Raw genomic sequence first — 24,146 nt, forward strand, 5'->3', positions numbered from 1 at the left:
CTGAAAAAGCAGTTTAAGTTCTTTATATAAGCACAGAACTCTTTTTCGCAGGACGTAGTTTAGTGCTTTTGAAATGTAAATTCAATTTTTTTTAAAAACGATTTTAGTCATTTTAAAAGCATTTTCAAGCAGGACGTAGTTTACGTGCTTTTGAAATGTAAATTCATTTTTTTAAAAACGTTTTTAATCATTTTAAAAGCACTTTTAAACGGGTTATAAAAATCGAATCCAGAGGGATCTGGTTCCTTCCCTCTCTCATTTTCTGTTTAAGCAAGCACACTTTTTACAAACCTGTTAAGTGGTCTTTCAGTTTTCTTCTTGATTAAAAGTTTGTGCGGGGTTTGCCAGTTTTATTTTTCATTAAAATTTTGTGCCAGTTTTATTTTAGGAAAACTAATAAAAATGACGAAAACTTTGAGTTTTAACCATAAGGACAAAATAAAGGGTAAAGTAAATAGTACCAAGATTGACTTTTTAGTGTAAAAATATGATTTTTCGTTAAAATAAACAATACCGAGAGCTTTTCGTTAAAATTCTCTTTTATTTTTTATTAAAAGTTTGTGCCGGATCGCCTCGTGCACATATGTGAAAAATGAAGTTCTGAATCGCATGAACCTATAAACTTTAAATCCATATTAATTTGAAACCATACTTGCACAAAGAATTGGAAGTGAGATTCCTATAAACTTCTCACCTAAGGTACCTGTTTTGTTTACACAACAAAATCGACAGAATGTACAAACTTTACACGAACCCAAAAGCTGGAGGATGAAACAATTCCTCACAAAACCACCTGTAAAAATAATTCAAACAAAAATTCAAACTTTTGATCGTGGAGGCGAGCTCAGGACTATGGTGTCCTTGGAACAAATTCTTCCGGATTTTGCCCGTTTATGGAAGCTCTGTCGAGACCCAATTCTTTGGAGATCAGTCTGAATAAGACTTGCACGGACCCTCTTATTCTTGCTTCTCTGTTCAACAAAAGGATAAAGAACAACGAGTGACCGGTGAGCACACCGATCTACGGTACCATGGAATACGAAGAATTCTATGTATTTATATGGTTACGCTTTGTATCTCAACGATGTATACCAATATAACTCTCACCTTGATACTACGAGCTCGGAAAATGAGGGAAATAGCACAAGCAGATGCGGGCGTATGTCGTGATTCTTTTCATTTTCTAGGGCACTTTTCAAATGTGCCTTCAAGGGAAGAACGGATGCAGTATCTGAATGAATTATCAGCCGCGCCAACTCTTCAAGAACGTAAATAATTTCTTCAAGTCTTGCAGCCGGCAATGGGCGTCCACCTGCAGATATGCAAAGACATGGTAATACAAGATATTATCTTTCTAGTTTTTTTTAACAAGTGATAGTATAGGATGATACGGCTAAGGTGGGTATATAAGAGTCAAGACGCACCTAAGTCGTTCTCGTCAATTAGAAATCTGCTCAAGATGTATTCGCATCTGGTTATCAGTACCATGACTGCAATTTTGCTCACTTCGGATCTCGCTGAATTCCAATCATGGGATTTGTTGTCGTAACTGCGTGCATAATATACTGTGAGACTATATTCTATCAAATGTAAAGTGGACACAAAACGGGTTTAGACATTATTAACATTATGTTCCCACCGTCTTGGATAAACTAGAACGGGAAGTAAAATAGTAATAGCTTCTGTAAATCAATACTCACACATTAGGACATTACCTGCTCAAGGAGAATAGCTTCTGTAAACATTTCAAGGAAAATCTGCTGCAGTGGGAAGGCATAAGTTCCACAAAATCCACAGGTAAGGAACAAGTACGTGATGCGCATCGGTCCAAGGTGGAAACTAGACGATGCAAAATCTGTCAAAATAAGAGATTTTATATCTTAAAAACAAATAAAATAGAAGTTGACAAGAAAAGCTTCTAAGCTATCTCCGTTTCACACGGCCCCAGATTAGTGGTCCAAGACCAAACATGTAAATGTTAGACTTCCTCCTTTTACAATTTACTCTCAGGATTATGGCTGGTGAGAAACTTACATCGGAAGGTGCATCGATAGGTGACTTTAGAATCCTGTCTCCGAGTACGTCTAAGACGATCATCTCAAGGGACTCATCAGCTTTTACATCCACAGTTGAGAAAGAATCATCAGAGGGAAGAGCTCGTCCACAGTAACCCACAAGGAATACTTCATAAACATCGGCAACTTCCTTCCATATACGTGTTCTTGCAGGCTTACTAGCACCTGAATCTAGTCCAGAATTTATAGCCGATTTGCTGGCATCATCAACCAGAATACGGTTGAAGCCTTCAACAGCTAATCTCCAAAGAGCACCATCTGGATTGTCTCTTCTTGTAGTCATACACCTAACAAGAAAGACTATGCTGTTATTTCCTAGTTAAAAAGAGTATAAACCTTCTAAACTGAAAAGAAGAGAGTTTAATCGTAAAACAAACAAAATTGGCAATTGCAGATACAATAAGGATGAAGGGTTACTGAACTTCTAAGCAATCTCGAAAGTTCAAGTAATTTTAACCTGAGCAGTTGTGTCACTTAAGAGTCTATGAAGCAGAACCGCTCTAAAATTCCCTATTGATCAATATATTAGATAACTAGGTATCATAATCTGAAGAAACCTTTTATCTTCACCTACAACTAGAATACTTAAACAGTCCCTCAGAACTGTAAGTGCATACGTTTCTCAACTTTGCTCTTCTTATTGTGTTTCATATAACAACTTAAACGCCAGTATCCAATGATTATTTATTTCAGTTCATCACAACATATTCTCAAAAAAGTTTAGTTGTGGTACAACAAAGAATTAGAACAAAGAACTGTCAGTACCTCCCAAGACTTTGAATAATTTCAGAATACAAGATATACTTTTGAACTGCTGGGGCCTGTAGAAAAAGATCGACCAGCAGGGGAACAAGCTTTTCTGCAAACATATAATTGGGGATGCCTGCTGTTACAGATGTCTTTAATCCAGAACTTGGAGAACGTTCTACTCTGCTTGAAGATATGGAAGATGTCCCATTAGGAATTTCACGTTTTATTCTCACGTGATCGTCTGCAAAAAGAAGTTTTTATTTTCTTCAGTTATTGTTGACAATCAAAGGTATGGGGGGAGACAAGCTGATTGTATACCTGGAACTTGGTCACTAGTGCTGGCTTCCTCTGCGCCATCTTCCTCCTTTTGTACAGAAGAATGTAATCTTGGCAGATATTGCAAAAAATCCCGAAGAAGAATAAGCCACATGGAAGAAATGAGCTCTGTTGGACGTAACATCGGAAGGATCTCCAGCACAGAACGTAATACAAGTGGAACATGTCCCTAGAGAAAAGTGATAGATTCCATGTCACGAACTCATACACAAATTTCAAGTGTGATGAGTTGCACTTTATACATTATGAAAGAGTAGCAGTGACTTCAAATAAACAGCTCAAAACACTGGGGAGAAAACGAGAGTAAGATAAGAAGAGCAAGTTGAAATTTCACTTACAAACTCAGTGTCACAATTATCGTTGCCAATTATGGCTTGTTTAACAGCTGAATCTATGACTGCAAGCAACTGCTGATACAAATTATCGTCAAACATCCTCTGGGCTTGCACATAAAGTTCCCCTGTTAGAAGTTCAAACAAGTTGCACGTCAATAGATGATTCACTTAATCAGAAGGAACGAGTCAGACAATACAAATGCTAAACATTAAAGCCATTAAGTACACCAAATGACGAGGAAAAAAACAATAAGATAGTCATTTTAATTTAAATCATTACCGAGACTGTGCAAAATCTCCTGCTTCACCTTGATAGCTGCATTACCACTCAGGTTTGTTGACTTTTGGAGAACAACCTCGTAGGCATCAAGAACTGATTCAAGGTAAGGCCTTGGCAGGTTCCCCTGATTGACACCAATATATTATTTGATGATATCTTTTATTGTAGAAGGGAAGGACTGCAATATTAATTTGTAATTTTGTAATTCATTTTACAAGTTTAAATGACCTTGTCCGTCTAGTTATGTTCTGTAGTTTTAATCTTTCAGAAAAATAACAGCCAGCATAGGAAAGATAAAATGCGAGGACAAAATTCTAATTCACAAATGTATGAGCATTCTAGCTTTTTCAACTTTAATCACCTTAGAAGAATGAGAAAGAACGGGTGTCAGTAAACAATTTATTGCAGCAATAGCAACCTCTTTGCTACCATTTAAAATGCTGTTCTTGACAAATAAAAGCAAAGACTCCCATCCTGCCATAGGTAAAACATCAAGTGTGAATTTGTGAGACTGACACTCAATATTGGAAATAACAATGCCAGATACATCATAAATCCATTGTAACCTACCTGACCAAAAGTTGTTTAAGCTTCTAAGAAAAGGAAAGAATGAACGTAATATACGTGCTATGCCTCCAAGCACTAGTACAAGTGTTTCATCCCACTGTTTCTGAGCTGTGTTGCGACTGCAATTTCATTCAATACAAGAGTTGTATGATCGAATAACAGAACAGTTTAGGAGAAGAAGCACAACAGATTCTATCTATTCCTTATTGATAATTTATAGTTATCTTCTCTATCGCCAACTTTTTTTTTTTTTTTTTACAAAGTAAAGAAAAAGGAGCAGCAGAAAGGAGAACAATATTTAGTCACTAACTTACATACCTATGATGTATGAGCATATGAACGGCCTTTCCTCCTCGAGTTCCGAGTTCTTTCCCATGCCATTCATCTTTTGATGAAGTCTCAGCCTAAAAACAAACAATTCAAATCATGACTTCGCAATAGTACACAAAATCTCTTGATATGTCTTTGAAAACCACTTCAACAAACCATGTGAGAAGCACGATCTAGTGTAGGAAAAATGTAATTCCAAAGGCAATCCTCCCACATGCTTTTCGAAAGTTTTTGCCCATGACTTCCAAGTGTCTGAAAAAGTGTCCTGATCGCTGAATTTCTAACCTGGATACAAGTTCACATTCTTTGAGATTTGTATAAGCAGTGTACACATTAGTTATAATACCAGATCCAAATTGAGAAAATATTGGCATAGATTGAAGAGAACATTGATTAAACAACACATGCTTTCCTACCTCTGGCCTTTCATCAGCTCCAAGCTTCTGAAGTAACGAGAAAGCAGAGAAAAGCAACCTGTCACGATCAACTACATTTAACAAGGGAGCTTGGTCATTTACATTGTCTGATACATCGGATGCTTGTTCTTTTGGCTTTTCACCATCCAATTGCACATCAGAAATCCCTGTAATGTTTGAAAACACTGTAAATAAATTTTATGCACGAGTATACAACCAAAGAAAATTTATGACTAACTGGTCAAAAATGGTAAAGTAACCTGTTTCCTTTTCCTCTCCAATCCCATGCATCAGACCTTTGGCTATAAAGTCGGTTGTTGTCCATAAAAGGCCTATCGCTGTCAAGCTTATATTCAGTTCTGTCTTTTGAGCACTGTATGCTCCAGTCACATCTACACATCTGCAACATGGATGTATTGCTCAGATAATCCAATAGGTTTCTAAATTGGTTAATTATGATTATTTGTAAAACCTGTGCATAAGTGTGTGTGCAGGTGTGAGTAATAAATGCTGAAGTCTGGATCCTTACACAGGAAGGCAGTCGGCAGGTATAGCTGAAAGTCCATCATTCATAATCACACGTAGGCTCTACAAGAAAACACAAAAGCGAAATTGGATCTAAATAACTCACAAGACCATCAACCTATAAAGACATGTTATTTCAAAAGGGGTATTGTGCTGACAAAAGCGTAAGCTGCTTTCAAAAACAGTAGGAACTTGATAGAGTCCTATCTTCAACATCAGTTAATGGGTAATTTTATGTAAGCATATAGATTTTGGTGTACGCGTGTGGCCAAAAGAAAGTCACAATATACTATGCATTTCGTTTCCCCAAACTTCACATCTTTTTGCTAACCTGAAAGGCCAGAGTAACAAGTTCCTTCTCTGAAGAATCCGCTACAGACCTTTACAAAATAAATAAACAGAGGATCAGCCCCTACAGATCAAACCGCAAACAGAACAGGTGACCAGAAACAAATAGTTAAATTTGAGGCAAACCTCAACAGTTCAAGAATATCCGGCCAACTGTAGTGCAATTTCTCCCCATGCCTCTGAAAAAAAAAAATTAGTGAAGTCAGTGAGAAGACATTATGAACAAAGGCTGATAACAAGGACATATACGAACGAAAACTTGAAATGGTTTATTGTTATTACATTTTACCTCTAAAACATGCAGAAGAATTTTCAAAGATCCAGCACGTAATTCAACACTTTGAGTAGATAAATAAAGAACCCTTAGTGGCGATATGACAGCACATTCAAGTGATCCCAACTGTGTAAGTCCAGTTTCCATCTATGGAGGTATGCCAATAAATAAGCAGTGTCAATTCTTAATTTCACTAGAATAGAGTTTCCAACCATAAGGAAGTAAAAGTTCTCAGATAAGTTCTCACATTCTGAGATGCTCTAGATCTGGTTGTTGTGCTGTCCTGGAACTGGTCTGAACCTAAAACAGCACATATCGATTCATCTAATGCATCAAGGGCCATATTACGTAAATGCTGGTTAGACTTATCTGCAAGCTGTAAGATTCACATGTTGTCAAGAAGAATGTAAATTGTGCAAGACTGTACATTGTAAGAAAACATTTAGCATGATCACCTCAAGAAAGTGGCTAACGACTTGATCCCACAATGGCTCCACTCCTGCAATAACGTAAAGAAATACAAAATTAATCCAATTACAGAATCTGAATTCAAACCAATAACACATTTCATATACAAACACTGAAAGGAAAATTCATTTTATTATAACTATTATCTGCAAATTCACTGGCATTACATACTGTGTAGATTATTGACAAGGATGGATATTATTCTCTCCACTGAAAAGTTTATGTTGTCAACTTTTTGACTTGATGTGGGTACGGTACCACTTGTAATCCCAGCCATGCATTGCTGTGACAGTTGGCATAGGGCAGAAAGAAGGGACTTTACTGCAGATATGTGCATTAGTGCTGAGCTCTCGAACAGCTTTGCAAAATGGAGAAAAGCATAAAGTCAGAGCATGCATAAACACATACATGTAAATATGTTTATATAATACATATGCACAACAATATAACAATTAAGCTTAACGGTCCATACAGTTCTCTATAAAATAAAAATAAAAAAGGGACTTGCAGTAATTAATCAAAAATCAAATTTTCAATTTCAAAAATAAAAAATATAAGAAATATAAGACATCGAGAATCTTTTGTAAGTGTTTTGAAATTGCTCAAGGTCAGGTTACAGAACACTACATTGTACTTTTACATTCTAGAACACAGGTCCCATAATTTCACTAAATGAGAAAAAAAGATAGAAAAACTTGAAATTGGTCTACAAATGAATCCTCAGATGGTTTTCAGAATACGTACACCATTCATTAGGCTATCAAATATTTCTCAGTTTACCTGAGAATTCAAAGAAGAAAGAATGTTTAAGTCGCTGGATTGACCAGATGATTCCCTTGTAAGCTTAGGCACACCCGTGGACACCTCCTGACAAATCAAAACTAACATATTTAACAGCTTACATCAGGGAGTTAACATAACAGCATATCAGATCAGTGATTAACACATTATTAAACCAAAACAAAGAATTGTAAGTAGAATTGTATAGCTGCTTGGCTGTTGCGTATTGGTGCACTTCTGTTCCTTTGGCTGTGCGGATCTCTTTGCTTTTTGGAATACAGATCTATAGGTTTAAAACCATGAAAGTCCCAAATGCTTCTTTATATCAAACATGCATCTATTTCATATTTAATTGTCAAACACATAAAGACTAATTAATTTCAAAAAGAGATGCATGGGCTCAAAACCAACAAACCAACCATTGTTCCAGGGTAGACAATTATTTTGAAAACAAATTGAACAGCTTTGAGTGTGAATAAACATTTGTGGAAATTACCTGCGTGGTGGCATGTGGTGAATGGATTGCTCGGTCCAGAGCTGCTAGTGTTTCTAATACCTACATTAATTGCAGAAACAATAAGAGAATGATTTCTAGGTTTTCAAGGACGAATATGAAAGTACACCCGACGTACCAAGACCCAGGATGGACCCAATACATTATGTAGTCGATGAGCAATGTTGAAGAGAGTTCTTAAAGCCTGAATGAAAAGAGAGCAAACTAAATTCAAAATGTATATCAAACATTTTTTAATACAGATGCTACGAAATTGAAAATAAATTTTATTTGATAATCTGCAGAACCTATAATACCTGGACATTCTTGGGAGTAAGAACAACGCTTTCCCTTTGATCAACTAATAGTTCAAAGCGTTTTGACCCAGGTGATTGTACAGCACTGCTGCAATCAAAATGTAAACCCCGAAGTTCAACACTGTCAGGTTCCTAACCAAGACTGGATATAACTTGACACAGGAAACCTAAACTAGAAAATCAAGGCATAAATAGAAACAAATAAGGCAAAAATGATAATAAGACTTTTTAACCATGATATTGCAAAAAAGAAAAGGAAAAGAAATAAATATGGTATAATGGGAGAAAGTTTTAGCAGTCCTTTTACACCAAGATGAAATAAATTATAGCATTTGCAAACAAATTTTGATTTGATAGAGATTCGATAACAATAGGATAAATACAAATCAATACCTCCTTCTTTCTGATTCAATGGGAAAATTGATCGTAAATTTGCAAAGGGATGCAAGAAAAGAATTCAAAGGTTCTACGGCACGAAGAACCCCGCATGCCTGTATTGTCAATGTCATGAAACAAACCATCGCTTTATCATATTTTAGAAAAAATGGAGTTATCCTGAAAGATAAACTTGATATTGTATGCATGTTAAAAGCAGCAAAACAAAAATCCATCACTTGAAAAAACATTGAAGGGAGTGAAAGATGCTGAAAATAGCCCAAGATAAAATGCTGAGTTAGTAAGTTAAAGTTTCAGTTACCTGGGTAAAGGCTTGATATCCCTTCAGTATTTCCAACACAATAGCCTCTCCTTGTGACCTTCATAGTCAGCTTAAAGTTAGTTATAACTAATAAGAAATTAAGTATTATTTGAATCTATACATGTTTTAGTAGAGAAGTCCAACCTTGACAAAATAAAGGACAATGCATCTAGTATAGTCAACCATAATGAATCAACCATTGAGAGGCAGAGAATAGAAGTATTTCCAGAACACTTCGCAGGTGGGTCATAATCATGTCTGGGGGATTCAATCTGGTAGACAGGACAGTGTCATGTAATATGTTACTCTAAGAACATTAGAATGAAAGAAATAAGGTAAATAAATACCTCCCCAGAATCTACTGCTTCATCCGTCAGTGTAGCCACAGTAAAGACAATACCCAGAAGGCCTTCAACTGCCAATGTTATCGAATGAGCTTCACTGGCAACCAAGACCGCAGCATTGGATGCATCGTTATCAAGGCTCCACTCAATTCCTGCATGAACTGAATCTCGTCACCTACTGTGTGGATCAAGGAACAGAACAACAAATGATAATTGATGAACCCCACGTCGAAAGGTGCAATGCCATTCTAGGTTTTTGTCTTGATATTTATCTCAGGTATGAGAGAACTTTAGTCTTTGACAACCCTAACTATGAGAAAAATATCCGCTCATATTAATTTCTAGAAAGTGGTAAAATACACTTGTAATATCATTTGATAGAAAACAGAAAAGATTGTCTAAATATGAAAGAGAAATGCACAGTCAAAGATTACGAGCTGTACACTGAAATCAACCTTCAACCAGAAAAGACTGAAAATAAAAGCCAACACAAAAGTTCTTTTGTTTACATTTATACTCATCAAGGATTGTCTAGAGACCTTAGATACAATGGGAAAGACATGATTTTCATGGAACACGATGGTTTTTGTTTCACTCGTATAACCAAAGAAAACCATAGCTATCCTTGCATTTTCTGGTTAATTTCAATTCAAATGTTAAAAATAGAACCTAGTAAGTGATTACCTTTAGCTTTGCTGTTAAACATCCCTGCAACAGCTGCCAGGCTCTCATCACTAGTCTCTTGAAACTGAAGCAGTTAGATTTCTCTTAGCCAAGGGAACAAATGTACCAAGATGGTCAAAATATATAATCTACATTATAGTAGGGACGACAAGCACAAAAACCGTCTACATTATGAAATTACGTCTCCAAACAGAAAAACGTGCCTTATTCTAGTAAAAACAATAAAGATTGTTCACATCTAATTGAGGATAGATGCAAGCTGACAAGATAGAGCACTGAAAGCTCCAGAGTAACCTCACTACAAACAAATTACTAACAAGATCTGATATGCATCCCTCGGGAGTTGCAAGTTTCAGGAATAGACCATTCCCATAACTGTAGGAATGAAAATATAAACTTTGCATGTAGATGTCTGGGGTCTCTATCAACACATGATCCATGATCAACATATGGCATGCCGTCAAAAATATTATACAAATGAAATGTCTTCCTTGATACACTAACACATAGGACTACAGTATGGAGTCCAATCAATCCATCTCATGACATACCAACAGATTCATATGCCACCCATAATGGCTAACAACATAATATGACGAGGGAGAGTATAATATCTTGCCTGTACACTTGAAACAACTCTAGCAAGAGCTTTGACCATGCCCTCCACAACATTGGTGTTCTTCGGATGCCTACGACGATGAGGAAAGGAAGTTATTGCAAGGGTTTTGAAAAACCTCAATTCTTTTAGAACATTCCGTAAGAAACAATTTTATTCCAAAAAAGAAACAAAAAGACCATTATGATATATATATATATATTCCCCCAGAATATCAATACGTTTCAGTTTACGAAAAGTAATAGGGCAGTTCTTGCCTCATGACCAACTAGTAGGAAATTCCAATTGACCACTAACATGGCATGAAATTAATTGGCATAAATTGATGAAAGTACCACATTCCCAATATTAAACAAATATTGGTGACAACAATTTAATGTGGTGTCCCCTACTTTCGCAGCTTCATGCCAAAAAACACATGTACTGTCAACAATTAGAAGGTCCACTTGACTTGCCATTGCTACATTAGACACGTTCTCATTCTAAACAAAGATCTCATCTAGTCTTTTATCATACTAAAAATCAGAAAATACAGAATGTGAATGCAAGCTTACATATCAAAATTTCGGAAAAGAATCCGCAATGTCCTTGCGTCCACACAAAAGCCCTGTCAGATTCCACCACACATGATCATGACAAACTACTTGCATAGTACTAAGGGATCACTCAGTATCCCAAAACATACGTAAGACACAATATACATAGATATTCTGCAATGTCAAAATTACCCTCAGGATCTCAAGAACAAGAATACGATGCCACAATGGCAGATCAAGAAATGTGGCCTTCACCAACATACTAAGGAAAACCTGCAATTCAACAAATAAGTAAAATAAACAAAAGAAATTGCATGAGGGAAACAATAACATATTGAGTCATTAGTTGTAGAAGATTGAGAGGTACCGCAGGAAATTTTTACTGAGAAGGAAATAATAGAAAAACTATGCTCCAGATAAATGACAGTCTTGAATCACTTAATTTTTTTTCTCCTAAACAAATGGCACTTTGAAACCTTCTAATGATCTATAGTGAGGACAGAATTAGGAAAGATTTACCTGTGGAAACTAAACATAAAAAAACATGGAAGATTGTTTCAACTGACAAGTGTAAATAATAGATACATATTTGGTTCCCAAATTTTTCCAATTGAATTAAAGACTGAATTTAATATAACTTTTTACCAGAACTTCAATAATAAGGGGTATTTATTCAGTTTAACTATTAATGTGTTGACCTTCTTAAAGTTTCACCGCCGTGTCATTTCCTGGTTAAAACAATCATATGCAGAACACACCTCACATTCTGTGATAAGGGATGAACTGTATAGCCTGATAATATGGGCAACTGATCGCAAGACCAAACGACGAAAAGAAGGCTCTCCTGCTTCCCCTTCAATCTGAATCAACATTAAACATATTTAAGGGGGAAAAAGGTAAGCAACTGATACATTGCACTGCATGTTACATAAATAAAACTACCTCAGCATTGGTACGAAGTGAAGTCATTAGAAGTGAACATATCTGGTGGCGCAGAACCTGTTGGGTTACCAAGCAATATTTTCAACTATGAAATTTTACTAGCAAATGCATCCAATAATTAAAATTTTGTTTTTTGAAAAAGGAATGTACTTGTACAACAAACTCTAAAAATCACCTGCTCATAAGGAAGCAGGGTTCTGAAAACAGCCACATAATTGGACAAAACAAACCTGGGGAATACAATTAAATTCAGACAAAGATATAATGAAATCATAATATTCTTTGAGAATCAGAAACTTGCATCTGCTAGCATATTTTGTTGCACTTGTATAGCAATGTAAGCAATCTAATACCGAAATTTCACAGGATCATACTAGGGATAGCTCTTCTATTAGATCTTTAGTGGAGCCAATAAGAGTAATGAAGTACCAAAAAGTTTATGGGAAACTCCTTGATTAGAAAATCTCATTGGTGAGTCAGATGTGTTCAAGTAACTTTTCGAACACAGCTGACCAATTACGCCAACAAGAAATACACATCTTCATAGTTATATGTTTCACTAATATTGAATAAGTATGATTTCAAATCACATGAGAACAGGAAAGAACACCCACTGGATAAATAATAATTTGGAGTCTGGACAGATTTATCCACTACTATAATGAAAGATGCAAGCAACAATATTTCTTACTCCAGTATATCAAGTGCAAAGGACCGCTGAAGAGAGCCCACTCGTAACCAAATTGCCTGTCAATAAAGGGGGGAAAATTCTTTAAAAAACCTGCTTATACAATGTTATCATGATCGATAACTGCACATATATCTACTCTCTTTTTTAATAAGAACTGAATATACATACATACATATATATATATATATATGAAATTGAAAAATAGGAAACCAACACAATCAACAATAATTTCTAAAATCCCTAAAACTGCAAACACCACTTAGAAAGATCAACTTAAGCTCCTAATGAAACATTATACTAGCTTCAAATCAGCACATACAGATCCACCTGCAGCAAGAGCTGTCAGGTCTTCAAGCAGACGAAGTCCAAGCTTTCCAGCTTTAGTTAAGGTCTCCCTCATCAATGCTGACCGTCCAGAAAGAGATTTATCCAATGACCTGTTGATGTTTGGATTTATTAAAAGAGGTCGAATACGGAAATCAAATGTGAGACCATGCCAGTAAGCAGGTCTATGACCCTACATCTACAAACTGCCCCTTTCCAACCATTACCATTCTAGATGGGAGATATGGAGAAAGTACACTTTGCAGACATCACTTAAAGCAATTGCTAAAAACATAAATGAGAGTCATTGATGCGAAAAAAAGTTGCAGAGCAGTAAGCATTTACAAATATTACATACTCTGAAAGATTGATACTGGAACTAACATCGCCACTAACTAGACTGGTGCGAGAGATGTAACCTCCAGAACTTAGCTTGCCAGCAGGAAGAGTCTCAGCGCAAATCACATGATCAAAAATCAGTGCTACGGCTTGCCTGAAAGTAGCTGCAGCAGTACTGGAAATCTTCCATGTTAAAAGATATCTCAGATTGAAAAGTGGGATAAAATACATGCAATTAAAAGAAGAAATCAAGAGAATAATAAAAGAAAACAAGTCATAAATCAACCAGCAAGTAATAGCATCCAATAATAATTAACTTACTTCCGTACGCTATCCGAGGACCGGTTGTTTTCAAGCAGCCGAAGGCAGATACCAAGAGCTTGAGCCATATTGTCCTGCATATTATAAAACAATCAAGAATACAATATGCACCACCACTATTCAAAACAGAAGATAATAACAATTCAATAACAAAATGGAAAATAAAGCTGAGGTAATGGAAGAAGTGAAGTATTTTTCTAATAATATGGCCAGAAATATCTCTCAGTGCCCATTCATTGTATGCATTACCAAATCCAGTAGAAAATTTCAAACTACAAACTATTTCGAGTAAGTACATGGACCAACACCCAATGAGACGTTAGTAAGTAGTAGTAAGTACTCAAGGAGAAATTAGTAATGTGGAATGACTTTTCTCATTCCTGTGAGTTATAGAGTTAGTTATCCTTTATCATCCCTGGTATTACTCCTCTCTATGAGATGTGGGATCGATCCGCCCTTCCTGTTTCTACATCTTTTTGGATGATAAGACATGCCTATCCATGTTTTCTCCAGTTGCTGACAGAATGGTATGAACAAATAAAAGTCATTGGATTTGGTAGTCTCCATTGACTTCTCTCTTTTCCCCTTTGCATATGTTCCTAAATGGGTGTGCGCCCCCAAGGGCCGGCCTCCCACTCCCTTATGCAGCATTTATTAGCTTGGCTGAGTTGGGTGGATCATGCAAGAAGTCTCTCTCGACTCTCCTGCTGTCTCTACAATTTTGTAGAATATATGAAGTCTCATTTATGGATTCATCTGGTGGCCAAGCCCTCGTACACTTTTTCTACCTAAAGATTTGTCTCAGACGCTTCGATCACTGAATTAGACCCTAGCACATGTGTTTAAGTTTGCTGATTCCTCTCAATGAAATTTGCCATGTTGCACTAAGTTACTTACGGGTAATGGATGTATGCATGCAATCCGGGAACACTTTGGGGTGAACACCCATCCGAACAAGTAGGGTCAATAGTTCAGGCAAGTAGTAAGAAGCAGGAAGCATATGAAGCAGCAGTAGGAGCAAGAGCGGTCCGCAAAGCAGCTGGTTGAAGCATGGCAAGGGGAGAATACTTTTTTTGAATGTTGAATGGGAACTGGGAAAGGAACTGCTAATGGCAGATCTGGATGAGATGATTGTATATCAGATTATATAACCCTACTTTTTTCACTGGCATGTCTGATATTATAATTATTGCATAATGACTTCGCTGGTAAGTATTTTGAGTAACCAGGATGAGCGTGTGCATTCCCAAGTAAGGTGGATTTGACTATGTTTAAATTTCAAATTAAAGCATGCCATTTGTTATTACTTCCACACTAGCAAATATTGCATGGTATATTAAAAAGCTTGGCTTGCACATCACATTTAACATTTTTTTCCTTACTGTCCCACTGAGTCAATCTACTTCAAAGGATAAAGTAAGCTACAGTATATCCTATGAACTACTGCCCCAGCATAGGATGAAAACCCCGCTCGTATTAGTAAGACATAATTATGTAACAACTGCTTCTTACCTCAGTCTCGGGATGTAAAGGTGACTGCAATATGATTAACACAGTCTGCAGGGTCTTAAGTTGAACACTTTCGTCAGCCATTTCTGCATGCTGTGGAAGCAAAAATAATAAATTTAAGATTTAAGGTAATGGGATTAACTTAATGAGCAAAAAAAAAAATACTCTTAACATGAACTTACATCCTTCAGTGTAGAAAGAATCTCATTCAGGGCTGACGGAGCCACAGCGTCGTGAGATATTAGCTTTTGTAAGCACGAAAGTCCGATAACACTCAGCTTCACAGTTTTAACCTCACAAGCCATCAAAAAGATTCGCAGTATGTCCTCATTCTGCGCAATCTCACTGGGACTCGACAAATTACGAAGCTGCAAGTTTTACATCAACAAATAAATAGACAAACATTGCTAATTCCATTCAATAATAACCCAAATCCATTACTTAATAACCTAATTTTACTCCTAACAAAATAATTATCTTCCCTAACTAGCTAACACCAGATACCGTTTCAGCTTCAATTTTGAAAAACAGTAATTAATCAACTCCATTGCTATATTTTCCACAGTAACTATTTCAGCTGCAGCATCCAACAATTACAAAGCCATTAACTTCAGTAACTATTTCAGTAAAGCTTTTAACTTTCCATTTCCTCTGAGTTAAGCAAGCATTTGAATTTTCACCAATTACATTACACGCATACATTCTCACACATACAAGCATTAATAACAAGAGTTTGGAGACTCAGACCTTGATAATTGCGTGCTCAGCGCCGTCCTTGACGGCGGGGTAGCGACGGCGGGCTTCGGCGGAAAGCGCGCGAAGATCCGACTCCAAAACCGCCATGAAAGCCATCGCCGGATAGAGTTCTTCGGCGGAGCAACGGAATTACGGCGTCGTGGATTAGTCAGTGTGAGATCGCGGTCGGAGGATTGAGGAAATGGGAGAGAAAAGCATCGAGATCGGAGAGCTGAGAGAGGTGCTGGTAATGGCAGTAGTGGATCTTGGCGAGCGAGCGAAAAGAGAGTCGTTCGTTAAGCTGGTGAGGTTTGGGTACGTTAGGACAAGCGGGAGCTGTTGGACTTGACCAACGAGATGGGCTGCTGGGAATGGTAGTCTTAGCCCATTACTTGAAACGCTTAGGAGGCCTTTGTTATAAGTACCCAACTCGAATTTTGTTCGTGTAATTAAGGGTTCGTTTGAAGAAAGTTTTTTTGTAAAGCAGTTTTGGACCAGACAATGAGCAACTTAATTTCGTATCAAATTCGTCATTAACGAGATTCGAACCTAAAACCTCTCACTTACAAGTGAAGAAGAATATCACCAGACCATAATACTGAATGACTATTCAATTTGGATTTTGAAGCACTTCCAAGTAGGCCCAAGGAAAGAGAATAGAAATATGTAGCCCTTCCTCTATTCGAAATTTTTTTTGTTCTTGCCACCTATCCACATGAATTGTTTAACCAACGTCATCAAAACATGGTACTGTCATAATTTGGTTCTACATAAGAAGCGTCCCAATCTCTCTCCTTCTCTCACTCTCTCCTCCTTTTTACATCGAATCACCTAGACAAAGGGGTAGGTGAGGGTGGTCATGTTGGGTTGGGGTGCAATGAAGTTATTGTTGGTCTAGTTCAGAGAGTTCGAGGATACAAGATAAACCATTAAGATGGGAAGTTGACGTCCTAAGACCTAAATGCATTGCGCATTTGTATCTCTTTGAATATTTGTGATTATACTAGATGAGCAATGAACTCCAATTCAATGTACATGAAAGCAACAACATTATAAAGACAACATTTATACAATAAGAGGAGAAACGATGAAGTTAAGAATCGATTAACTTGTGTGGGAACAAAGTGAGGTGGCAGACAACATATTCAATCAATAGTAGTGAATCCCACATCGACCAAGTACGTCAAAGAGTTAAGGAGAAGGGGTATAAATAAGAAAGGACGAGCACGGAGACAAGCACTTACCTGGACAGGGTCTATGGGCGATCAAGAAGGCTCATGGCCTGGGCTGGTGACCTTCATTGCACCTTGAAGGGGTGCCTGCCTATGGTCTCCTCAACGTAGGAGAGCCAATGTCATAATTTGTTGCCGTGGGGGCTTGCGTTCGCGCAGCCCCTGCCCAATTTCACGTATAATTGTTAGTAATATTGAATTATTGTTATATTTGAATCGAATGTAGTTATTTAGTTGTGCAATTAAGATGATAGTGTCCCAAACTATGTGGTCATGAATGCTTTTGGTTGAGTGTGGTCATGAATGCTTTTGGTTGAGTGTGAATTCCACATTGGAGAATGGAAAAACTGTTGAGTGTGAATTCCGCATTGGAGAATGGAAAAACCTTACCATGAATTCCGCATTGGAGAACGAAAAAACCGGAGAATGGAAAAACCTTACCATGAATTCCGCATTGGGGAATGGAAAAACGTTACCGGTCATGCATGCTTTTGGTTCATAAGAAAGTGTTGAGTGTGAATTTCGCATTAGAGAATGAAAAAACCTTACCATGTGGCCATAATTGCTTTTGGTCCAGAATGTCATGTTAAGAAAGTGTTGAGTGTGAATCCCGCATCGGAGAACGGAAAGACCTTACCATATGGTCATGCATGCTTTTGGTTCAGAATGTCATGTCAAGAAAGTGTTGAGTGTGAATCCCGCATCAGAGAACGGAAAGACCTTGCAAATGCTTTAAAAGATTGGACTACTACTCATATTTTCAAACGGCTTTATCATGGAACTTCAACTTTCTTTACAAAGTGTAATTGATATACACCACGGTCTCTAGCTTGGCAGCAATTCGAGCTACTCAACCATCCACAGCCTTGTTGAGATAAGGAGATCATCAAAGTTTTACTTGTATATCAAGTAATTACCTAATAAAATATGGCAAATTTTATACAAAGCTCATGATCATTTCAACCATTCAATACAAAATTAAATAGTTGAAATAAAAACCCAAATAATTGACAATCAAACAGCAAGTACCAAGAAAATCTAACATTGCACTAGTGAGAACTCCTTTTTCTTTTAACTTTCTATTCATTTTTAGTCAAACACAGATTTGCATGCTGCATGCTTGTAATTCTTTTTGCTTCTTGGCGGTCGACTGGAGAAATTGTTGGGTGTAACTGCGGTATATCTCCGTTTCACTCTCTCTCGTCACGTAACTCAAGGAGGAACATTTTTCACTTTTTCACAAATTTCTTGGAACACCAATACCTTTGTCATATATTATCGAAGAGGAACAGCTCGGTCCTCATATATACTCCGAAATCTCATACATAATTTTTCTTTTTGCATAGCAACCCGGTTCGCTGTACATGAACACTGTTATTGCATTTACCTAAATATCTGTCTTCTGGTTCTGGTTCAAGAAAAATTCCATATTCTGAGCACAGAACTAACACAAATCGAAAAGACGATATAAGAATCGGATGTTGTAACACAGCGCTTGAGCCTTGGTTTCGCTCATTCCCCTTGAATCATATGGTACATGGATGCTCTACTGATGCTATCAAGAAGATAGCCATAAACCAGAGTTTATTAGTTCATCGGTAAGGTAAAAGGTCGTAATAATCTTATATAAGGTCCCAGAAACATTTTCATTTCAAACTGGAGCAAAGTTTTCGCGTTATTTCAAGGAGCTAGGAAACTAAGAAAAGGCCGATTCAGCAACACTTTCAGTAAATTCTCAAGTTTTCCGCCTCATGCCTAACGGAATCAAAGAGTGCAGAAGACAGATAACGCTCTCCAAAACTGGGGAACACAGCCTTCACAAGTAACAAATCAATGGAATAAGTTCCTGGTCAAGTTTAAGCGAAGAAATCAATGGAGTGTCTGTTTGAAAGAATTGCATTTGATTACGAATTTACAATTCCAAGTCAGGTTTAAGCGAAGAAATAGTATAAGCTAAAGGGTCAGTGCAAAATCAGACTTACAACAATGAGTTTTCCTGCATTTTCCGGCCTCTTAGCCAACTTTATTGCAGCAGTAGCCGCGGCACCAGATGAAATCCCCACCTGCAATGTTAATTTGCTCTCACAATCAGCCCCGTAAATGGAAAAATGATGAATGCGTGCAACAAGAGGAGTCTCAAATTTCTCGTCTAACAAACTAATGGACAGTAACAAACTCCTAGCACTGATACAAAAGTGAAAGTGATGCTAACTCATTGATACCATACCAGAAGACCTTCTTTCAGGGCAAGCTGCTTCGCGGTGTCAATTGCTTCCTCACTTGTTACCTAAATGTTACATAAACATCAGCAGTCGTTAACGAGAAATTCGTGCTTGTATTAGAGTTGTTGGCACCAAAATGAAATAAGAACTTATAGAACTGAAATGCAATAAAATGAGCTGAACTCTTACTTCAATAACTTCGTCAAGCAAGTTAATGTCAAGAACTACAGGTAGGATACCAGCACCAATTCCTTGGATCAGATGCTTCCCTTTGACACGAGCGAGACATATTACAAATCCACATATGCATCAGTCAATATAGGAGGACAAAATCTCAAATACTATGGAACGGTAATTTCATACTACAGAAACTGAACCACAGATGGGCCACTTAAACGAATCAAACTATAATGCAATACTTTGCAAATTGTTTAACATTCTAACGACGAAGAAACATTACTCATGTTTTGCTCTATTCTGCAAGACAAAAAGCTAACCCGAAAAACCTAGCATCCTCTTCACGTTCTGTTGTAATATGTTCTACAAGAAAAAGAATTCACGAGCAAAGAAAGCAATAGTGCAGAGAGCCGGAGACGAGGAAAACACCAGCATTATAGTAACTCACCAGCTTGGCCACCGTTCAAGACTGGGCTTTCGGCTGGTTCTACACCGTACACCTACACAAAAGAAAATGCTTATTACCAACTTTTCTCCTCACATACTCATGTCATATTCGTATATATAATACAAACATACAAAATTCAACCTTAATCTCTGGATTCTGCTCTTTAAGGAATGTCCCTGCACCGGCAACTGTACCCCCAGTCCCTATTCCCGAAACCAGGGCATCAACCTTCCCTCCTGTGTCTCTCCATATCTCCGGGCCAGTGGTTTCATAATGAATCTACACCAACGGTCACATAACGATTCATAAACTCTCTCAACCATCTAGACATGTCACAGTTGCTCCAAAAGTTACCTTCGGATTGGCAGGATTTTCAAATTGGCCAAGTAAATAACCATTAGGCGTGTTACTCAATAACTCCTCGGCTTTATCGAAGACTCCCTTAGTACCCTTGGCAGGATCTGTGAGGTACACCTCAGCCCCGAAAGCTAGGAGCACAATTCTTCTCTCAATACTCATTGAAGATGGCATGGTTACCTTAACCTTGTAGCCCCTGCTTGCTGCAATGAATGCCAATCCAATGCCGGTGTTGCCACCCGTGGCCTCAATGAGAACAGTCTTCAGTTCCCGAAGATCATGCATGTTAAGAACCAAGGGAAGTTAGTTCGTTGAAACATGAAACACGCCACATTCTCGATCATGTAAATGGAAACTCCCTTACATGGTCAAACTTGTTATCCTCAAAAGAACAGAAACAAAAGAGAAAATTTATGTATAGATTTTGTTAGCGGAATTCTACTTGAAAATATTTTGGATACAGAGAAAAGTGATCCAGCCACAGCAGTAAGAACAATGGCGGGGTGGGGCTGGAGCGAGGCTCATTCCTTATAAGTATTAACCATATCGAACGATGATTAAACTTGTAAAATCTCCATTACATGCTGAAAAAACATCTACAGATATGGAAAAGATTTATAGCTAACCTTCCCTGGCGTAATTAGACCCTTATCCTCGGCGTCCTTGATCATACTATATGCAATCCTGCATATACAAATTTAAGATGAAAACGCGTATATCAATCTTGAGTTTTGATTTGCTGTCGTACTAGGAAAACGAAAACCAATATTCCCAAGGAAAAAGTGCAAAGAATATGCCTGTCTTTTACACTTGAGCAGGGCTCCATTGACTCTAGCTTGGCAGCAATTCGTGCTACGCAACCATCCACGACATTGTTGAGATATACCAACGGGGTGTTTCCAATCAGCTGCAAGAACCAAGAGTACAACGAGAGCGCATCGTAAGCCAAATCAACATATAAAAACAAAGAAAACTAATGAAAATGATTTGAAAACTTTGAGTTTTAACGAAAATGACAAAATAAAAGGTAAAGTGAATAGTACCAGGATAGGATTGACTTTTTAGTGTAAAAATGTGGTTTTTCGTTAAAATGAATAGTACCGGGAGCTTTACGTTAAAGTTACCTAAAAACAAAGGAAAACTAAAAACAAATCAAAATCAAAATTGAATGCTTGACTTTTGTGAAGAGAAATCTTACTTCGGTGACATCGTTCTTGATGGCAAATTTGACTTCCATATTTATCTTGTGTTGCAGCAAGCTGTGAAAGAAGGGAAAACAGATTCAAACGTTCAACAAAACAAAAGCAACCAGAAAACCCGAAAACGCTTAATCTTTTCATCCTCTTAGAAAATCACTTGAAATAGTCAACAGAATCAAAACCAGAAGACCCCAAAATATGCAGAAAATAAATAGAGAACAAACAAAAATATCAAGTATTTAACAAGAATGTTTCACAAAAGAACACCAAAAGCTCTCAACCCAAATTTTGAAGAACCAATAATTATTAAAAAAAAATTATGAAAAAAAATCATTTAACTACCATAAACAGAGCAAAAAGAACAGAATAATAATTCTGGAATTTGTCCAATATTTTGTTAGTGTTCGAGTGAGCTATGCAACTGTGAGCTATGACTACACAGATTTCCTCAGAGAATAGAAGAAATTACAGTACGAAAATGGAAGAGATGATAGTAGAGGGGGAGAGAGAACAGAGAACATGACTCTGAATATTCTTCACACATTTACCATTTCATTTGTCTGAGAGAGGAAGGGAATTCCGCTCACTTCTAAACCGTTGCACTCTTTCGCAGTATTCCGCTCACTAGATCCCACCCATTTATTTTTACGGAATTGGATCCCCTCCGAGGCAACTCCTCGGATCCTCGGGATCCTCTAACGTGGGCCGTTTAGAAACAAAGAGTCCCTCTAAAATCATAATAATTGTAACCGTTGGATTTCCACGTTAGTGGATCCCGAAGATTTACCTCGGAGGGGATCCAATTCCTATTTTTACTATACCACCTGTCAATCTACCTCAAACATTCCTACGAATGCAACACCTGCTCTTCTCACTTCATGCAAACTGACAGCACCACCTTCCATTTCATCCTTCTCATCACTTCAGCAATCATTACGAGTGCTTATTGTGAACTCTATTGTGATGATCGTATGCAGCTACTAACTTATACGTGTTGCATGCTTAATCCCTGCATTTGACACCTGCACCTACAATTTGATGACTCTTATACTTGGCAACCCGTGTTCATGACAGCTCCAACTTAAGTGCAACACGTCTTGCATGTAGCTGTCAATATCCTAGATGATTTCTTACATTCTATTGCCACCACTTCATTGAAAGGCTTAGTCATGCATTTAACATTAATTATAGCCGACTCCAATCCCCAATAAATAGGAGCAAAGGCTCCATTCTTTTGAAACCACAGAAGCATGCAATGCATGCATTACGTAGGGGTGATGTACATTAGTATATATCTATGTATATATATGTATGTACGTGTGTGTATATATATTATATAGGTATAGAGAGAGATAGCGAGCTAGGGTTTGAGGTATTTGGAGATGTTGGTTGAGTTGTCTTGCCAAGGTTTAGATTATTAAGGTGAGTGGTTTATGTAATATGTTTAAAACATTCTTATTTTCTGATAAATGAAAACCATGAGATATCATGGGTTTTGAGCTATTTTTAAATGAATATGACTCTGAATATTCTTCACACATTCACCATTTCATTTATCTGAGAGATGAAGGGAATTCCACTCACTTCTAATCGTTGCACTCTTTTGGTAGTATTCAAATTACATCAAAACAATCTCAGCCTTCCATTTTACACCATATGAGATGAAAACACATGTTTACTTACTTACTTAAGACCTATGAGACTTAAACAAATAAGCATACAATCAATTTAGCTAAACATCCTAGCAATATGAGCTGGAAATGCAACTGCCACATCCGATCATAATTTAACATATTGAGCAGCAGATTTTCAAGATTTCAAGCAATATATTTTGCACCCAAATGCTAATAAGCAATGAACAATTCAATTATGTCATTAAATATTAATAAATCATGTGAAACTCGAAATAAATACCAACCTTATCTTTTGCAGGCAGAGATATAGAAGAAAGAAAGAAAATTGTATTGGAATTTTTTGGAAAATGGCTCCTTGCACTTCCATAAAGGCACTTCTGCGTTTATTTATTGGAGTGTGATTCTCTCCCTCTTTTGTTCACCTTCCTTCATTCTCCTCCTATTTAAACGGTTACAATTAAGCTACGTTAATATTTTATATTATTTTTTTATAAAAATAAAAAGACAAAATAGATAATGTAAGAGGACGGGATGGAAGATGATGGAAAGAGGAGGAGAGAGAATCATACTCCTTATTTATTGACTTATTTATTTATTCGTTTGTTGGTTAAGTTTCACGAAGGTTGTCCCGCTTGCCTTGTTCTGTTTCGTTTAAGGAACATTTCTTCCTCTGTAGGTATATTTTAATCTTGAAAGTGACAAGAATTTTCATTAAGTGCATAATTGACTATTGTTAACTACTTCAGCTACAAGTCTCTTGTTTGTTCAGTATTTTTTAAGTGGTCTCTAACGTGAAATAAGAGCGAAAAATAGAGGGAAGCAGAAGAAGTAAAAGGAAAAAATCA

The 24,146-nt window shown here is 37.1% G+C and overlaps 2 protein-coding genes and 1 non-coding gene across 6 annotated transcripts; 1 reads left to right on the plus strand and 2 right to left on the minus strand.

Annotated features, from left to right (window-relative positions):
- Positions 1–610: 610 nt before the first annotated feature.
- On the minus strand, positions 611–16,340 carry LOC103434139 (uncharacterized). Of its 2 annotated transcripts, none has more exons than XM_017331740.3 (44): positions 16,045–16,340; positions 15,480–15,665; positions 15,301–15,390; positions 13,789–13,862; positions 13,487–13,642; positions 13,124–13,241; positions 12,805–12,860; positions 12,289–12,343; positions 12,114–12,170; positions 11,930–12,031; positions 11,364–11,444; positions 11,190–11,242; positions 10,639–10,708; positions 10,020–10,083; positions 9,339–9,487; positions 9,136–9,263; positions 8,992–9,049; positions 8,688–8,785; positions 8,295–8,379; positions 8,117–8,182; positions 7,981–8,040; positions 7,485–7,571; positions 6,876–7,062; positions 6,692–6,735; positions 6,484–6,612; positions 6,252–6,383; positions 6,089–6,141; positions 5,946–5,994; positions 5,619–5,677; positions 5,350–5,489; positions 5,090–5,256; positions 4,830–4,958; positions 4,662–4,747; positions 4,347–4,462; positions 4,138–4,250; positions 3,777–3,900; positions 3,500–3,621; positions 3,144–3,330; positions 2,841–3,066; positions 2,035–2,362; positions 1,716–1,855; positions 1,425–1,549; positions 1,108–1,312; positions 611–971 (listed from the first exon to the last, which is right to left on the minus strand). In XM_017331740.3, the coding sequence occupies exons 1-44, from the start codon at positions 16,147–16,149 to the stop codon at positions 851–853; spliced, it is 4,980 nt and encodes a 1,659-aa protein (XP_017187229.3). In that variant the 5' UTR covers positions 16,150–16,340; the 3' UTR covers positions 611–850. The 2 variants fall into 2 exon arrangements, with proteins under 2 accessions (XP_017187229.3, XP_008370668.3); XM_008372446.4 differs by having other exon boundaries at positions 8,295–8,382; positions 16,045–16,323.
- A 928-nt stretch (positions 16,341–17,268) lies between these two features.
- Positions 17,269–17,430, plus strand: LOC114824658 (U1 spliceosomal RNA). Its single transcript, XR_003772933.2, has one exon. It is a non-coding gene; the product is annotated as a U1 spliceosomal RNA (small nuclear RNA).
- Positions 17,431–18,709: 1,279 nt separating this feature from the next.
- Positions 18,710–23,687, minus strand: LOC103408707 (cysteine synthase-like). Of its 3 annotated transcripts, none has more exons than XM_070820039.1 (11): positions 23,586–23,687; positions 21,667–21,727; positions 21,266–21,375; positions 21,095–21,152; positions 20,466–20,729; positions 20,253–20,390; positions 20,112–20,163; positions 19,676–19,755; positions 19,492–19,551; positions 19,247–19,327; positions 18,710–19,078 (listed from the first exon to the last, which is right to left on the minus strand). In XM_070820039.1, exons 1-11 carry the CDS (start codon positions 23,666–23,668, stop codon positions 18,989–18,991), a joined length of 1,077 nt encoding a protein of 358 aa, XP_070676140.1. In that variant the 5' UTR covers positions 23,669–23,687; the 3' UTR covers positions 18,710–18,988. The 3 variants fall into 3 exon arrangements, with proteins under 3 accessions (XP_070676140.1, XP_070676141.1, XP_070676142.1); XM_070820040.1 differs by lacking the exon at positions 23,586–23,687 and adding an exon at positions 22,216–22,266; XM_070820041.1 differs by lacking the exon at positions 23,586–23,687 and adding an exon at positions 22,010–22,054.
- Between the last annotated feature and the right edge of the window lie 459 nt (positions 23,688–24,146).

Source organism: Malus domestica, chromosome 04 (genome assembly GCF_042453785.1).
Source record: "Malus domestica chromosome 04, GDT2T_hap1".
Taxonomy (NCBI): domain Eukaryota; kingdom Viridiplantae; phylum Streptophyta; class Magnoliopsida; order Rosales; family Rosaceae; genus Malus; species Malus domestica.

What these genes read in the sequence shown, in the direction of transcription:
- LOC103434139 (XM_008372446.4), bottom strand. Translation starts at nt 16,149, where the DNA reads ATGGCTTTCATGGCGGTTTTGGAGTCGGATCTTCGCGCGCTTTCCGCC. An exon ending in GAGTTGTTTCAAGTGTACAG is followed by an intron (nt 10,084 to 10,638) that starts GCAAGATATTAT and finishes TAACTGCTTCAG; the next exon opens with TTTCAAGAGACTAGTGATGA. An exon ending in CACCACATGCCACCACGCAG is followed by an intron (nt 7,572 to 7,980) that starts GTAATTTCCACA and finishes TTGATTTGTCAG; the next exon opens with GAGGTGTCCACGGGTGTGCC.
- LOC103408707 (XM_070820039.1), bottom strand. Translation starts at nt 23,668, where the DNA reads ATGGAAGTGCAAGGAGCCATTTTCCAAAAAATTCCAATACAATTTTCT. An exon ending in AGCAGAATCCAGAGATTAAG is followed by an intron (nt 20,164 to 20,252) that starts GTTGAATTTTGT and finishes TCTTTTGTGTAG; the next exon opens with GTGTACGGTGTAGAACCAGC. An exon ending in CTTGAACGGTGGCCAAGCTG is followed by an intron (nt 19,756 to 20,111) that starts GTGAGTTACTAT and finishes CTCGTGTCAAAG; the next exon opens with GGAAGCATCTGATCCAAGGA.